This window comes from Phoca vitulina, unplaced genomic scaffold (assembly GCF_004348235.1).
Source record: "Phoca vitulina isolate PV1807 unplaced genomic scaffold, GSC_HSeal_1.0 scaffold3, whole genome shotgun sequence".
Classification (NCBI taxonomy): Eukaryota; Metazoa; Chordata; class Mammalia; order Carnivora; family Phocidae; genus Phoca; species Phoca vitulina.
Window position 1 is genome coordinate 66,536,064 of NW_022589706.1, and position 18,346 is coordinate 66,554,409.

The window sequence follows — 18,346 nt, forward strand, 5'->3', positions numbered from 1 at the left end:
CTATGTATATCCCATATCTGTTTACTTTTTCATTTACATTTACCGAATCCCCTCTTGTAAGTGGTGAATTGTCAGGATGTCACAGGATTGTCATCAAACCCAATTTGAGTAGTATTCATTGTGTCAGCCAGTGTGCTGTGTGCTGGGTGTATACTGCTAAGCAAAGTTTAAACACAGATGCCCCCTCGAGGATCTTATCTCCTGATTTACATTCTAAAATCTGTACCTCTTTCAGTCTGCTTCACCTTAGTAAAGGGCATTGCTCTCCAACCAACTGCTCTAGCCAGAAATCTAGGACTTTTCTTTGGTTTCCTCTCTCCCAAACCACCACTCCCACTCCCTTCTCTTCTTCCTCCAAAATAGAGCTTGGCGACATTTACTTCTTTTCATCTCTGCTGCCATGATCTGAACCCAAGCCACTACCATTTATAGCCTGGATTACTGTAATAGCCTCGATAACTTCCTAACTGACCTTTTGAGGTCTGCTATTGCTCCCCTCCATCCCTTGCCATCTAGCCAGGAACCAGTGATCTGTTTAACACCCCCCTGCTCCCCCCCACCCCCCCGCCCAGGGGCTTCTCACTGCACTTACAATAGAACTAAAAACCCCTATAACACTCTGCGTGGTATGTCCCTGACTTTTCTCCAAGCTTCCCTCCTGTCACTCTCCGTTCTGCCCACTCTGTTTCTGCCACACTGGTGAGCTGTCAATTCTTTCAGGGTTTTGACAATGACAAGCTCTTCTCAGCCTCAGAACTTTGACACATGCTGTTCCCTCTGCCGGGGATGCTCTTTCCTTCCTCACATCCTTAAGATCTAAGCTTTAATGTTTTCTCCTCAGGGAATGATTCCCTCAAAATGCTGGATAGGTCTTCCCATTAATGTGTGTGTTCCTTTTTACCTCATCAAGACTTCTGCTATTTCTTAGAGCATTTTTTTCTTATTTCCTGTAAAAGCCTTTGTCATATGTAGAACAGATATTTTCCCAGTAAAATATTGCCTTTTAACTTTTTTCCAGGTTTAATTTTCTGCTTTAAGTTTGAAGTAATAAATCCCATTAATCTTTTCCATTTTGTTTCATGGTACCATGCTTAGAGTCTTTCTCCTCCACAAAATTTTGTGAGCAATCACTTATTATTTTTTTTTTCTGAAGTTTTTGTTATTTCTTAAACTTCTCTGGAATTTATTTTGCTCTGTGGTGTAAAGGAGGAATTGATGTTTTATTCCTCAAGTTGTTGGTGATGGCAATTTCTTCTCTCCTCCAAGGAGGAGGAGTTGCTATGGATTGGTAAAGTTTTTGTTTGTTTGTTTGTTTGTTTTGGATTGGTAAAGTTAAAGGACATTAATTGGGTCATGCTTTCTCAGAGTAGAGTCTTATGGTAGATGTATAAATAAGACTGTAGTGGGCATTAGAATAGGAAGATCTAAGACTTGGGTTTGAGTGGTGGGGCAGAAATAGAGGAAATAGGAAATAATGAGCTTAGGCAAAGGCACTTGTTCACCAAGTTTCAGGCTATTCCCTAAAGTTCTGCACTGAAGTCTAGCATTAAAGTCTCATCTAATAACAAATGTGTTTGTTGCTTATTATTATTATTTTTTTAACAAAGTGCTTATTTTTATTTGCATCTTTCTTTGTCATATATTTCCCTTGTGGACCTTAAGGGAAGAGGTTGTTGACCTAGAGTAGGGTTCAGATGTTTTTCGCCAAAGATCATATTAATTACATCTTCCCATTTACAATTCCAATTATACATTTGTTTCTAAAAGTATTTTTATTATATTATCTTCAATCAAATGAACATTTATGTGAGTGCTACATATATATGTTGATTTAAAAAATTTTTGTCTTAGAACAAAAGATACTTTATGCTTATGCATATATAAAATAAGATTATAATACTGAAGATAGTTTCAAGTAATAGCTGTTGACTTAATCATATCTAGCAGTGAGTGGAATAGACTTTTCTGTCTTCATAAACAGACATGTTATCATAAATTGGCACCATAGAATGGTGATACCAAAGTGAAAGCAGTGTTTGAGGAAATGATTTAAAGATAAGAAACGGCCCTAGGCTCAGCAATCAGACAACAAAAAGAAATTAAAGGCATCCAAATTGGCAAGGAAGAAGTCAAACTTTCACTCTTTGCAGATGACATGATACTCTATGTAGAAAACCCAAAAAAGTCCACCAAAAAACTGCTAGAAGCAATACATGAATTCAGCAAAGTCACAGGATATAAGATCAATGTACAGAAACCTGTTGCATTTCTATATACCAATAATGAAACAGTAGAAAGAGAAATCAAATAATTGATCCCATTTACAATTGCACCAAAAACCATAAGATGTCTAGGAATAAACCTCCCCAAGAGGTAAAAGATCTGTACTCTGAAAACTATAGAACACTTACGAAATTGAAAATGACACAAAGAAATGGAAAGACATTCCATGCTCATGGCTTGGAAGAACCAATATTGTTAAAATGTCTATACTACCCAAAGCAATCTACACATTCAATGCAATCCCTATCAAAATAACACCAACACTTTTTACAGAGCTAGAACAAACAATTCTAAAATTTGTGTGGAACCAGAAAATACCCTGAGTAGCCAAAGAAATGTTGAAAAAGAGAACCAAAGCTGGTAGCATCACAATTCCAGACTTCAAGCTCTATTCCAAAGCTGTAATGATTAAGACAGTCTGGGTACTGATACAAAAACAGACACACAGATCAAAGGAACAGAATAGAGAACCCAGTAATGGACCCACAACTATATTGTCAACTAATCTTTAACAAAGCTGGAAAGACTATCCAGTGGAAAAAAGTCTCTTCAACAAATGATGTTGGGGAAATTGGACAGCCACATGCAGAAGAATGAAACTGGACCACTTTCTTACACCATACACAAAAAAATTCAAAATAGATGAAAGACCTAAATGTGAGACAGGAGTCCACCAAAATCTTAGAGGAGAACACAGGCAGCAACCCCTTTGACCTTGGCTGTAGCAACTTCTTACTAGATGCATCTCCAGAAGCAAGGGAAACAAAACAAAAATGAACTATTAGGACTTCCTCAAGATAAAAAGCTTCTGCAAAGTGAAGGAAACAATCAACAAAACTAAAAGACAACCTACAGAATGGGAGAAGATATTTGCAAATGACGTATCTGATAAAGAGTTAGTATCCAAAATATATAAAGAACTTAAGAACCTCAATACCCCAAACCCAAATAATACAGTTAAGAAATGGGCAGAAGACATGAATAGACATTTATCCAAATAAGATGTACAGATGGCCCACAGACCATTGAAAAAATGCTCAACATCACTCATCGTTAGGGAAATACAAATCAAAATCCTGATGAGATACCACCTCACACCAGTCAGAATGGCTAAAATTAACAAGTCAGGAAACGACAGATGTTGGCAAGGATGCGGAGAAAGGGGAACCCTCCTACACTGTTGGTGGGAATGCAAACAGGTACAGTCACTCTGGAAAACAGTATGGAGGTTCCTCAAAAAGTTAAAAAGAGAACTACCTTATGATCCAGCAATTGCACTACTAGGTATTTATCCAAAGGATACAAAAATACTGATTCAAAGGGGCACATGCACCCCAATGTTTAGAGCAGCACAATCAACAATAGCCAAACTATGGAGAGAGCCCAAATGTCCATTGACTGATGAATGGATAAAGAAGATATGGTTTATATATACAATGGAATATTACTCAGCCTTCAAAAAGAATGAAATCTTGCCATTTGCAGTGACATGGATGGAACCACAGTGTATTATGCTAAGCGAAATAAGTCAGTCAGAGAAAGACAAATACCATATGATTTCACTCATATGTGAAATTTAAGAAACAAAACATAAACAAAGGAGAAGGGAAGGAAAAATAAAATAAGATAAAAACAGAGAGGGAGGCAAACCATAAGAGACTCTTAATGATAGAGAACAAACTGAGGGTTGCTGGAGGGGAGGTGAGGGGATGAGCTAAATGGTTGATGGACATTAAGGAGGGCACTTGTGATGCACTGGGTGTTATATGTAAGTGATGAATCACTAGATTCTACTCCTGAAACTAGTATTACACTATATGTTAACTAACTTGAATTTAAATAAAATCTTGGAGAGAAAAAATAAACATAAGAAAGGGTTATTTCTTGGTTAAAGTAGTTTCTTACTCTATTCACAGAATTATAGGAATAGTGAATTTTAGAGATTCAAAGGGCTTTAGGTTATCAAATACAACCTCTTCCTTTTTCAAATGATAATTTAGATGTAAAGAAAGCAATGCAACAGGCAGATTCTTGAACACAGATTAATTATTTGTACCAATACTTGATGAAGATCAGCTATTTGCCAACCATTGCCCTTAGGTGTTTCCACAGTGAATCAAGCATAACTGTTCTCTAAATATTTTAATAGAAACGTAAATAGTTTGATGGAAGAGAAGGTGTTCACTTGTATAGCCAGAATGAGAAAGAGAAAGTGGGAAGGACCAGATTGGAGTTCTGAAACATTATTAGAATGGTCTCTTATATGATAATTATTGTCATCAACAGTAATAGTGATAAAAGATGTACCTATTGATCTTACAATGTGTATAGTATATAATGCATAAGAAATAGTCCCTTCCCTGAAGGAATTTTTAATGTGGCTCATATGCTAAAGAAGGTAAATAGAAGAAAAAGGAAGAAGAGTTAACATTTATTAAGTGCTGTATGCTGAGCATTTTAAGTGCATTGTTTTTACATTGAACCGTCAGAATATTCCTATGATGAGAGTATAAATATTATCAGTTTTATGGACAGGGAAACAGAGGCACGGGAAGGGAAAACGACTTCTGTAAGATCATATGGTGGGAAAGTGGTGGAGACACACACAGATAGCATGTAGTAAATGCTAGGGGCATCATGTTCACAAAAAGTGCTATAGGAAGTCAAATTGTGAATTGGACCTGTCGAGATGGTTTCATGGAAGAAGTGGGACTTATGTTAGACTCTAGTATAATGGGAGAATTTTAGAGGTGAGAGGAAGTATGATCTGAACAAATACAGGAATTCCTTGGTTTATGTACATAGGGGGACATTATGATCAGTTTGACAGGAGTGAATAATGCTGGGCCAAGGTATGTTAGGGTCAGTGTTTTGGCCATTCAAGATATGACAAATATTCATTAAAACTTAGTTCATATATAACAGAATGGCCAAGGAATTGGGAGAGGGGCTGAGGTCAAGAAATCCAGTTAGGGAAATATTGAAGTAGTCCAGGGGTACAGATAAGGACCAAAACTAGGGTTGAGGAAGAGGTGATGTAGAGTGTGGTAGGCTGAATAATGGTACCCCAAAGATGTCTGCGTCCTAATCTCTGGAACCTGTAAATATGTTCTCTTTTTTTTTTAAAGATTTTATTTATTTATTCATGAGAGACAGGGAGAGAGAGAGAGAGGCAAAGGCAGAGGGAGAAGCAGGCTCCCCGCTGAGCAGGGAACCTGACGCGGGACTCGATCCCAGGACCTCGGGATCATGACCTGAGCCGAAGGCAGATGCTTAACATCTGAGCCACCCAGGCGCCCAAATATGTTCTCTTATATGGTAAAAGGGACTTTGCAGATGTGCTTAAGGATCTTGAAATGGGGAGATTATCCTGGATTATCCAGGTGTGCCCAGTGTCATCATAAGGATTTTTTTTTTTTAAGATTTTATTTATTTATTTGACAGAGAGAGCACAAGCAGGGGGAGTGGGAGAGGGAGAGGGAGATCTCAGGACCCCAAGATCATGATGCTTCACCGACTGAGCCACCCAGGCACTCCAATCATAAGGATTTTATAAGAGGAAGGCAGGAGTGTCAAAGTTAGGAGAAGGTGATGCTAGTTTGGAAGTAGGGATTGGAGTGATGTAGCCACAAGCTAAGTAATGTGGGCAGCTTCTAGAAGCTGGGAGAGGTAGGGAACTCGTTTTCCTCTGGAACTTCCAGAAGTAATCAGCCTTGCCAACACCTTGATTTTATCTCCATAAGACTCACTTAGGACTTCCGGCCTCCAAAAGTATAAAATAATAAATTTGCTTTGTTTTATTTTTATTTTTTTAAAAGATTTTATTTATTTATTTATTTGAGAGAGAGAATGAGAGAGAGAGAGCACAAGAGGGGGCAGGGTCAGAGGTAGAAGCAGACTCCCCACTGAGCAGGAAGCCCGATGTGGGACTCGATCCTGGGACTCCAGGATCATGACCTGAGCTGAAGGCAATCGCTCAACCAATTGAGCCACCAAGGCGCCCCAAATTTGCTTTGTTTTAAGCCACTAAATTTGTGTTAATTTGTTAGCAGAAATAGGAAACTAATACATAGAGGAATTTGAGTACATAGAGGATGTGAAAGACATTATAAAGGAAAAATGATAGTACCTGATGATTGACCCAATGAGGGGAGAAGAAATGAGGATCAAAGTAATTCTGAGATTCTGAATCTAGATTATGAAGGCAATGGAAAGGGAATGTATTTCTGGGGGAAAGATGAGTTCAATTTTATATATTTTGCTTGGGTTCTAGGAAAGACATCCAAAATCAAGTTTACCTTGTATGAGGCTTTGATATGGGGATTTCTGGAAGGGGTCCTTCCTTAGGAGGCAAAATGCAGCTCCCCCATTGCACAACGATGTTTATACCACTTTGATCAGTTATATCAGTTAGAGATGAAGTCACCTCATTTAAAATTCCTTCTAGTAGAGAATAGGCAAAAATATTAAGCCTTATTACATTTTAAGACAGATGAGCTTATCTGATTCTTAGATTTGGTAAGCAGTTAAGGCAAAGGTTCATAATGAAGAGGAAGAGGAGTACATAGGTCCATCCCTAGATGGAAAGAGTCCGTAAATACTCTTAGAACGGTATTCATAATTATGTGAGCAAATACACCATTTTTGTGGAGACAACATGTAATGCCGTCAGATTCTCAAAAGGGTGGAAGATTGAAAACGAAAGTTTGGAATCATGCGCTAATGGCCTGGGGTACCAGAGGGTGGAGGAGGAAGGGCGACCAGAGGGTGGAGGAGGAAGGGCGAAGGGGGAGAGGAAGCAGAAAGGGCAACACGGAAACTCCACAGGCATTCTTTTGCTGTAGATTGGTACCACTAATCCCTGCTCCTCTTTTCTCATACTAGACCCATATATCAGGACTTTTTGTGTTTCTTAGACCCAGTTTGCAAAGAGGCTGCAGAGTTCATTCTGTTAAGAGTTCTTTTGTTTGCAGGCAATGTGTTCTTTAAAAAAATTCTGTTTTGGTGTTTTACCGAATATTTCATCAAAGGACTTTTCTCAATATTACAAATACTATTATCTCCACGAAGTGGATATTAAAATAACTTAATATATCATTATCATTGGCAATCTCTTCAAAGAATAAATGAGGTATAGAAAGCTTAGGGAGCTTCTAATTAACAGCAACTATTTTTTTTTTTTTTTCAGTGATATAAATCATTGAGTCGCTTAGTTGATCTCCTGAGTAAAATGTTTCTCTGGTTAAATTTGATTTCTGTCCTGTATACTAAGAGATCCTTCTCAATGTAGCTTAGATTTAGCATAGCCAAGTCCACTGAATGCTTCAGAGGCTGACCTGGGGTCAGAATCTCTTCCCTAAACAATAAATAATAAATTTATATTATTATATCATATCACATTATATTATATAAATATTATATTATAATATTTATTGTTATTAAACAATAAATAGCGATAAATAAATAAATAAAATAATAATAAACAACAAATAATTTATTTAGGTAACTGGTTTTCCACCTCTGTAGGGACCAAAACAGTTTCCATTTTGTTTTACAATGTAATGTTGACTTAGTGTGCCTGGGTGGCTCAGTTGGTTAAGTGTCTGCCTTCGGCTCCAGTCCAGCAAGGTCCTGGGATTGAGCCCCGCATTGGGCTCCCCGCTCATTGGAGAGCCTGCTTCTCCCTCTCCCTCTGCTGCTCCCCTTGCTTGTGTGCCCCTCTCTCTCTGTGTGTCAAATGAATAAATAAAATCTTAAAAAAACCAAAACAATATCATGTTGATTTTTTAAAAAATAAAAATTATTGTCAAGATTTCCTTTAAAAATACTATGAAAAATCATAAAAAGTACTATAAGGAATTGGACAAGGTTTGTACTTGATGGAGTTTCCTACAGATATGATTGATTTTCTTGGGTCCTCTCCACAGACATGAAGTTTCATTTTAACATCCAAAGTCTTACTTTGTGGGATAAATAAAATAAATTTAAGTATTTTCCAGCTTCTACGTTATACTCATTCATAAAGGGTACCTGTTCTGCTGTAAGATCAAGGAAAATATGATTTGTCTTTGAAGTGACTAGAATTTCAAGGTCAAGTCTTGTATACATGCAATCTTTTTTTTTTTTTTTTTGATTGCACACATATATTTAACAATACAATTTTACAAAGGATGCTAAGAGCACTTTTCTTCGTATTTTACAGAAGGACCAGAAACATATGGACTTTCTATTAATATCCATACCATAACACAGTCAAATCTAATTCCTAGATAGACGCATTACAATTTGTTTAGACTTTAAAGGCTTAATGGCAATGATGAGGGGAAGAAAAAGAATTTATTTTACATAACTGAATGAAAAATAATTCAAGAAATAGTAAATAAAATTTAATATGGTCTCATGGGCCTGAAGGAGGTGGTGCCTGATTTGGAGGTGTGACTGCTATGTCCAGATAGTCTCCTATTTTGAACTTCTGTGACTGCAGGGTCATGGAGTCATCAGTCCCCTTCCTCCCAGACATGGTGCTGCCAATCTCCTTTACTCGATAGCCAGGCCTTTTAGGATCTGTAAAAACAATTGCAAAATTGAAGTGTGTGCCCTTCTTTCTAGCTTCTGGGTAGACTTCTTTTACTAAACTAGTCAATTCTTTCAAAGTTGCATCCATCCAAGTGTAGATCTGCAGCTCGCTGGACGGTACGTTTCTGCGGGAAAACTCGTCCATTCGGTGGTGGCGGCCCTTACTGGTGATAAAAACACGCAGTAGCTGCGGGCACGTTTTCTCCCGATCGATCGGTTTCTCCGGCTCCTTCTTAATTTCCTCTTGGGTAACGCGCGACTGCACCACCATCTTCCTCCTACGGCCCGCCTTGTATACATGCAATCTTACATAATTTATATGTTTTCTGAATGAAACTAATAGAGAACTCTGGGTTTACTGATACTATAATAAAATAGCAGGGGGAGAGAGATACTTTGTAAAACGGACTCGGCTAACCTACATTTACTTGCAAAAGGATGTCAATGCTTGTTGGAAAGATCTAGCCAGGGAGTGTAACTCCCCATATATCTTGACTAAGAATAGACTTTGTCAGTTTGGAAATGTCATTCTTTTTGATTGAGTTGACACTTTGGGAAGAACACACACGGAGCTCTCAGAGAAAGGGAACTCTGGGCTAAGATGCCAGATCAGTCAGTCAGTCCTGGCAGTCAACCGGGTCACAGATCACAGCTAGACTGCAATAAAAGCCTATTATAAATGCTTTTTGTAGTAATGTACTTACCTTTGTATGACAAACTGGGTGGCTTAAAACAACAGAAAGGTATTATCTCACAATTCTGGAGGGTGAAGTCCAAAATCAAGGTGTTGGCAGTTGGATGCCTTCAGGAGGCTCTGAAGGAGAATCTACTCTCCATGCCTCTCTTCTGGCTTCTGGTGGTTACTTGGCATTTCTTGGCTGGTAGATACCCGTCACTCCAATCTCTATTTTCACATGGTGTTTTTCCTGTGTGTCTCTCTGTGTTCACATGGCCTTCTTATAAGGACATCAGTTATTGGATTTAGGACGTTCCTAATCCTCATTTTATGACCCATGGTCTCATTTTAATGAAACTAATTACATCTGTAAAGACCCTATTCCAAGTAATTCACATTCTGAAGTGCCAGGTAGACGTGGATTTGGGGGGAAACTATTTAATTCACTACACCTCCCAAACCATTTACCCTCAGTATGGGTACATCAGTACAATCCATCAGAACATAATGTTAATAAGGCCCAGGGTGCATGTTTCATTCCAGGTACTGGGCAGATTGTTCTAACTGGTTCTAGGCTGATAGCTATATATCTACATTGAAATTTTATCCAGTTAATCAAAAAGGAAACCAGGCAAGAACTTGGATGGAATAGTACAAATCCACTCCTGAAGGCTACAAAAGAACTCGAAGTACATGCTTATCTGATGGTTGGTCAGTAAGGTCATTTTCTTCTATAAAGCCTGGGACACACTGGTACACATAATAAGATGATTGATGGCAAAGGTGATTGGACCACAGTGGATTATTACAAGTCATGACACTACGTTTTCTTTTTGAGAAGTGCACAATAAAATGCCTTCTCTGGCTATCATTCTATTGATGGATGAAATAAATTCTGACACTTTGCTTTTTTTTTTTTTTTAAGATTTATTTATTTTTTGGGGTGGAGGGGCAGATGGAGAGGGAGAGAGAGAGAATCTTAAGCAGGCTCCATGCTCAGCACGAGACTGACAGAGAGCTCAGTCTGGATCTCACAACCCTGAGATCATGACCTGAGCCGAAATCAAGAGTCCACTGCTTAACTGACTGAGCCACCCATGTGCCCCACTTTGTCTGCTTTTTATTTTGCTATGGAACTTGGTGAACCATCAGCTGATTGTTATTGGTATGTGCATGTGTGTGAATAAGAATATGATTAACAACAGTCTGAGTTTGTACAGAACTTCCTTCCTGGAACCTTTTATTTTTGGCAGGTGTGTGGGAAGATTGAGGAGTCACATGACATCAAATAATTTCAGCAAGGACCAACAACCCTAATCATACATTTTTATGCCTTTAGGGAATTTTTGATATGAATGTTTAGAAACATCTTACCTAAGCTGATTTTCAGATGTGTGCCACATGGATTTTTATTTTACTAGAATTTTTTTGGTTTTATTTTTAATTGTTTATATCCCACATATTCTAGTCAAGACATAAAATATAAAATTAATACAGTAAAAATGATAAAGTGAAAACCAAACCAAGACAACCCCATTATTGGTAAGGGGGTTGGACAAGGGCTACTTAGACATTGTGTGTGTATTTAGCTGGTACCATCTTTTGTTAGGGAATATTGGCAATACACTATAAAGCCTTAAGACTCTGCATTCTGCCTGACCTAGCACTTATTCTCTTAGGAATTTATCTTAAGGAAATTATCAAAGGTGAGGGCAAATATTTAGTTATATTCACTATGTGTAGCGATGTTGCACTATTGTTCTTAATGGCAAAGAATGGGAAATGAATACACAATAAGAAATTTGTTAAATTACAGTATATCCATTTTGTAGGTAAATGTAATTTACATACAACTTAAAATGATGTTGTAGAATAGTATTTAATTCTATTGAAGATGTTAAATATATTGTTAAATTCAGAAAGCATTGTGTAAAATGTAGAAAATGAGCCACTTTTAGAAATGCATATACATGCATGGGAAAAGGACAAAATATTAAGAACTAAAAAAAGGTGGTGAATGGACTGATCATTTTTATTTTCTTCTTTTTTCCTATATGTATTTTACATACCTTATGTAGTGAATATTTACTACCTTTGTGAAGAGAAAAGCAAGTTTGTTTTCTTTAAGGAGGTAAGAAAATGAGTACAATGGGAAAATGTCATGGGAAAGTTAAAACGAATCTTGAAATGAGGTTACTTCTCAAAATGTATGCAGTAAGATTCTGTACAGATGGGACATACATTTTGTTCCAGGCTTTCAAAAGCCAACGGAAAGAGGGAAACAGAAATAGCCTTAGTATCTATAAGATGATACTATAGTATCTAAAATATCTGTAAGGTAAGAACAATTTGTTAGTCAACAATTTAAAAGTGAGTATAATGGCTGATTTCACTGGACTTTTACCTACATGTAGGATGAAGACAAATGCTAGAGACCAATGGAAAGTTAAATATCAGTTATCAGTTCCCCTTTATATAAAGGGTAGCCATAAAGTTTGGAAACAGGATACTATTTTATTTTTTTACAGATTCATATTGTTATTTTATGTTATATTATATACCAACTTTACAGACAGAACCCCCTCTGATTACTTGCTTCTTCTGGAGTATGTTAAAGATATAGGTTTATTTATTTTTAAAGATTTTATTTACTTGAGAGAGAAAGAGCGAGCTAGCACTAATTGGGGTGAGGTGCAGAGGGAGAGGGAGGAGCAGACTCCCTGCTGAGCAGGGAGCCCAATGTGGGGCTCCATCCGAGGACTCTGGGATCACCACCTGAGCTGAAGGCAGACACTTAACCGACTGAGCCACCCAGGCGCTCCATGGTTTATTTAGTAAAAATGAGAGAAGTCAACCCAGACAACACATTGAATGTGCTTCTGCTAGGATTAGGGAAAATGTGTTACTACACCACACTCACTGCAACACGAACTATGCATCGCCACAAGGGATAACACACTTACCATATCAGGTAATATCATGGAACATACCACGTATCATAACGGTAAAACAAGAAACCATTTATTATGTATATTCACGTGTTTCCTGAATTTATGGCCAAGTTATAAAGCTGTCTAATACTGTTTTATGCATGCCCCTTTGTAATTCCATAGGGTCACTTTAGCTTTTCTAGGATATAATAAAATTCCTTAAATTTAATTTGACCCAGATTTAATCTTTAACGTCAAAAAAAGGGGGTTTTTCATTTTGACAATTTTGATTTGACACAAGTGAACTTCTGGAGAATTTGGTCTTTTTTGCATCTACAAGGGTAAAACAGTTGCCTGATTTTTGGCAGTTAAAATCTGTGCACACTATGCAGCTACACAGCAATAGACATGCTCTTTGCTGTATACCCCCAAGGACTTGTTTTGTCAGTGCAGTCCTAGTGGTAGGTTGGATGCCACTTCCAAGGGTACAAGTTTTGGGACCTTGTAAGAAGAGAAATTCTCAGGGGCGCCTGGGTGGCTCAGTCATTAAGTGTCTGCCTTCGGCTCAGGTCATGATCCCAGGGTCTTAGGATCAAGCCCCACATCAAACCCCACATCAAACCCCACATCAAACTCCACATCTGGCTCCCTGCTCAGCGGGAAGCCTGCTTCTCCCTCTCCCACTCCTCCTGCTTGTGTTCCCTCTCTCGCTGTCTCTCTCTGTCAAATAAATAAATAAAATCTTAAAAAAAAGAGAGAGAAATTTTCATGAAAGATGTCACTTCCTAAAGACTTTATTGCATGCACCTTTAGGGACAAACCAAAGCTCACCCTAAAGGCTTTCTTAGGAAATGCTCAACCATCCAATCTTTTTTTAACATAAATATTAACCTATATGATATTACTGAATTTCTTATATTTACGATAAGGTGGATTTAAAAAAATGCAAAATTAAACTATGAATAGTTTAAAGAAACACAAAGGAATAGTCATAAAGCCTGTAGGCTCTTTGTAGTCAGGAATAATGCTTCTTATCCAGCAATACATATAGAAGACATTAACTAAATATTATAATAATTATTTGATTGATGGCAATATTGATTTACCATGATATTTTTCTTCCAAGTTATTTTTCACATTAATAAATCAATGCTGTGTGTTATAGGACAGTTTTCAATAAGCTTAGATAATTTAGCCTAGGTATATATAGGCTTCTTGGCTAAACTATATTAAACAACAAAAAACAGTGAGAACATGTAAAAAATATTTTACAACCAATTTTTCCTTTGAATATTGACTACATGGACAAAATGAGTATTTTGGGAGGTGGGGGACCAAGAAAAACCTTTGTCATTATGTAGCTTTATAGGGTGTGCACATATTGCCTGTCAAATAATCAGTGCTTTCCTTTCCCAGAGGTGAAGACACTTAATTCTTCAAAAGTATACCTGAAAGACAGAATGTTGTGGCCAACCTGTTTTTTCCCCACAAGTTTGATCTGTCTCTAAGTTTACCAAGTTCATGTTTGTCTGCCGGGTAAGTAAGTTAAACACAGGAAACAATCATCATTAAACACTATTCCTACTGTACTGAGAATTTTTTTCAATTCAAAATAGGCACATGCATTTCAAAAAGTGAGCTGTTAAAAATGGGGCAAATGGGTATCTGTTCAGGTGGAAGCGTAGTAGCACTGGGTATCATCCCCTGGTCACTGGGGATTCCTCATCTGTCCAGTGCTAGAGCTGGACCACATGATCCCTTCTGCCTGTCAAAGGTTACAGTTATAATTTATCACATCTCATTGATTTTTTGTTTTCCAGTATCTTTTAATGTAAATTTTTTAAACATACAGAGAAATTGGAAGTAATGTACAATGAACACCCATCTCTACCTACCATGTAGAGTCTATAATTAACATCTTGGGATACTGGATTTGTTACATGTATATCCAGCTATCTATCTCTCTATCCATCCTTCAATCCATCTTTTAAAATGTACATTTCAAAATAAGTTACAGATTATCAGTATACTTCCTCCTAAATACATCAGTGTGCATAGCATTAACTGGACGTCAGTTTTGCTTACAGTTGTTTTTTAGGTTAAATCTTTTATTTTTAACATGAATGTTTTCTTTCATAACATTTATCTTGGTTAGCAACTATGTACTCCTTGGTATATTTATTTGGTCAATGTTTGCCTCCCCTTTGAAGGCAACAGGGACTGTGCCGTTTTGCTCACCAAGATATCCACAGGGGCTGGTATTACAGTAGATGCTCAATATACAGTATATTTGTTAGGGAACATATGGGAAGTCAGAAAGAAATGGATGGGGCTATAGAAATTCCAAGAAAAAGTAAACCATGGCCTCTCAAACCAGTTTAAATATCTGTTATTAAGATTATTGTTGGTGGGGCACCTGGATGGCTCAGTCGTTAAGCGTCTGCCTTCGGCTCAGGTCACGATCCCAGGGTCCTGGGATCGAGCCCTGCATCGGGCTCCCTGCTCAGCGGGAAGCCTGCTTCTCCCTCTCCCACTCCCCCTGCTTGTGTTCCCTCTCTCGCTGTGTCTCTCTCTGTCAAATAAATAAATCTTTAAAAAAAAAAAAAAGATTATTGTTGGTGCTGAGGCCATTCAAAGCATTTTGGTAAATGGAGAAGGACATGCTTGCTAAGGAAATTGGCATTTTATGTTGGTTCAATTAAGAAAATAAAATGAAGTACTTTGAGTATCTTCACTGATTGTTCTACATATAAATAAGTTCCTAGGGTTCTGGATGTTTATTTGGTAAGGAAGCTTACAGCACCTCAGTTTGTAATTTAGACATACTTATATCCCACCTCCAGGCTTGAGTCTTTGATAACCAACTTTTCTCTCAAGATGAAATTTCATATGAAAACACTTAAGCCATGAGGCAAATATATTGACCTAAATGCTGACTGATTACAAACCTCATATTTGGCACATGAAAATAGAATCTCGCTCTCTCCTTCTCAACCATGAGGAACCTCCCTTCCTACCATGACTCCTCTCTGGCTATTCCCCCAGCTCCTTTTTGTGATACCATCTCTAGATTAGGATTATGTCTTTGTGAGATATCTAGACTTCTGTGAAACAGCATAAGGGAATCTTGTTAATCTTGTCCCCAGTGTTTCTAAAGGTGTCCAGTGTGATTCAAACTTCAAAGGCTGAGATTTTCTTAGATGACCTTAGCTACCTGATAATTGGAGATTTTGCTTTTCTTATCTTTCTTGTCCCAGGAGCATTTGACAACTTGCTTTATTTCACTGAGAGTTCATAGGTCAGCCAACATTGACCCATCCCCGGAATATACCACCCCTCAAAACTTTTTTTTTTTTTGGCTTGGTCAATCTATCAGAGTTCCAGAACAGGTAATTGCAGACTTGACCTGATTTGAACGTCCTTGTGAAGAATCTGGCCTCAAAGGACCTCTCCAGTTCAAATAACAGGTTACAGAAATTCATCCACTAGGAAAGCCATTCTTTTGGGTTAGAGTGGTACTTTCCCAGTGTGTTCTGCTTCTGTGCTTCAAATTTAAGGGGAGAGTGGGGGGACAACAGATACATGAAGTCATCTCTATGAGAATATTTTCTTCAAAAGGACACGGACCAAGGGAACTCTGAAAGCACTGTGACCTTGGGGAGGAGAAGAAAGCTCTGAGATTCAGCGCCATGGAAAGTAGGGGAAGACAAACTTCTTTATCCATTGAAGAAGCCACATGGTGTCTTTCAGATGATAAGATTTAAGTCATCTACTCAGTGACTTCTTTTCATGCTCTCCCAGCCCCCACTCTCCAGTCTCCCAAGCCCTCCTTGCTTCTGCAGCACCGCTCTCCTCTTCGACCCCCAACTCTCCAGGAGGGCCCAGGCAGTGCGGGCCTCTGCACCCGACTTCCTTCCCGCCTCTCTCCCACCGCGCGGCCCCGCGTTACGGCTCCGCGCTTCCTCCAGTCTTCCGAAGAGGTATGAAACAGAAGACTCCTCCACTGCGGAATAAAACGCTTACTAACTCACCCTCAGTTGTCACCCTCTAGATTTTCCTCCCATGCTCAAGGCTTTTGGTCACCTCTGCATAAATACTAAGATCCAGAACCCAGAACCTGAAAAACCGACCGCTGATCAGTCCCGCTCGCTTCCCCGTCAGTGAAAAGCAATCCTATTCCGGCGCGAATGCCCTGTGTCCAGCAGCCGGTTCCTGGCCGACACACGCCCGCGCCGCTGTCCCCTCGCCGGGCCCGCGGGTCCTGTCACCTCGGGCTGCCCCCGCCTCTCTCCCGGGCCTGGGCCTCTCCCCGCCTCCCGCCCGCGGACCTCGCCGCCCCGCCTCCGCCACGGCCGCCATTGGTGCCAATCCGCCCCAGAAGGGCGCCCATTGGCCGGGTGGGAAGTCATTCGCCCAGCACATTCCGCCGCCCGCAGGCTTGCGGGGAAACTTCCTTATTATTGTGACGCCGAAAACGGAGAAACCCCGAGCCGGGCCAGAGGGGCTGTCACAGTTGGAATCCCGAGCGGCGGTTCGGCGGCCGCCAAGGTACGCGGGTCGCGGGCCGGGGTTCCAGGGAAGAAGGCACCGCGGCGCTGCAGCCGCGCGACCGCCGCGTTCCGCGGGGCACGGCTGTCAGCGCGCGGCTTTCGGAGGGGCAGCTGCGGTTGCAGGGCGCTCCCCGCGACGACCTGGAGCCCGGCGCGCGGGGAGGTCGGGGCGCGGTGGCTGCAGCGCCTGCGGGGCGCGGGAGGCAGGCGGCGGAGCTGCGCCGGGGCCGGGCGCGCTAGGTGCCCTTCGGCTTCGCGCGCGCCTCCCTGGCGTTCTCGGGGCTTGCCCTCTGACCAAAACAGCCCCAGCGCCCGGAAAGGCCGGAAGCAGCCTTAAAAATGGGAGCGCTCCCCCACCCCAACTCGGCTGCGTGCAGACCAGGAGGAATTGCGACGCAGAAAGTCAAAAAGAGGATCCTCCCCTTCCTCCTCGCCTGTCCCTATTTGAATTCCGGGGCTCCGGTGACACCCTCGCGGGGAGGAACGCGGACCTTTCCCCGCGTAATGGGAACCGGCGAGGCCTCCGCATTTTGGGGGAACCCCGGCGGCCGCGAGGAGTTTGCAGTGAGGACGCGGGGCTCGGCGTCTGAGCTGACAGCGCCGGTGGGGCCGCGGCGCCCGGCACCACCCACCCCGCGGAGGCTGTGCCGGGCTCGCCTCGCCCCAGTCCGCCTGCGGGGCGGAGCCGGGGCGAGGGTGTGTGTGGACACGTGTGTGTGCGTGTGTGTGTGCGGACACGTAAGTGCGTGGACGGGCGCGGGGGTGTCAGGAGCTGGGACGTTCGGGGGCAGGTGGCACTTTGAGTCACTTGTAAACGTGTGGAGTGGGCAAACCGGGACAACTGACAGAGAAGAGCATGTGTAACCTGAAACAGATGAGCCAGGGAGCGCGGTGAGCAGCACCTGAAGCAACTGTGCAGTGATTCTGGGTATGCACCGCGGGCCCTGGGCAATGTGTATTTGAACTTTGCTTTTGGTCTATCACGGTTTTTGCCTGTTTTCTGGTTACATTGTTCTTTAGCTTTTAAATCAGCCCCATTAGGAAGTACCTTGAATTCATAGCTAGGCAAGCCTTTCAGGATTTTGCTTGCATTCGTTACACACGGAATGCTTTAGCAAAGACGATTCGAGAGCTCTCTTCCATTTTTGTATGTCTTCTGGCTCCTTCCACAAATAGGAAGCTATTTCTAGAACCTTTCTTTTGATGATTTGATAACATCAAGTGAACTGATTTTTAACTCCAGACTGAGAAGAAAGAAAAGTGAAATAAAATGAGGATTGGCAGCCTTTTTAAATGCAGTGACTCTGGAGAGAGATGTCTTGTTTTAGTAG

General features: G+C 40.5%; 2 protein-coding genes across 3 annotated transcripts in view; one reads left to right on the plus strand and one right to left on the minus strand.

Moving 5' to 3' along the window:
* Nucleotides 1-8,680: 8,680 nt before the first annotated feature.
* LOC116628345 (histone deacetylase complex subunit SAP18-like) lies at nucleotides 8,681-9,142 on the minus strand. The gene has a single exon (XM_032398634.1). It carries the CDS (start codon nucleotides 9,128-9,130, stop codon nucleotides 8,681-8,683), a length of 450 nt encoding a protein of 149 aa, XP_032254525.1. The 5' UTR covers nucleotides 9,131-9,142.
* Nucleotides 9,143-16,887: 7,745 nt separating this feature from the next.
* The window catches only part of HERC3 (HECT and RLD domain containing E3 ubiquitin protein ligase 3), a 118,560-nt gene continuing 117,101 nt past the window's right edge, over nucleotides 16,888-18,346 (plus strand). For both annotated transcript variants that reach the window (XM_032400800.1, XM_032400801.1), the window contains exon 1: nucleotides 16,888-17,013. The gene's annotated coding sequence lies outside the window, so the exon portion shown is untranslated. The remainder of the gene's footprint in view (nucleotides 17,014-18,346) is intronic.

Excerpts from the sequence above, each read along its gene's own strand:
- LOC116628345 (XM_032398634.1), bottom strand. The coding sequence starts at position 9,130 with ATGGTGGTGCAGTCGCGCGTTACCCAAGAGGAAATTAAGAAGGAGCCG.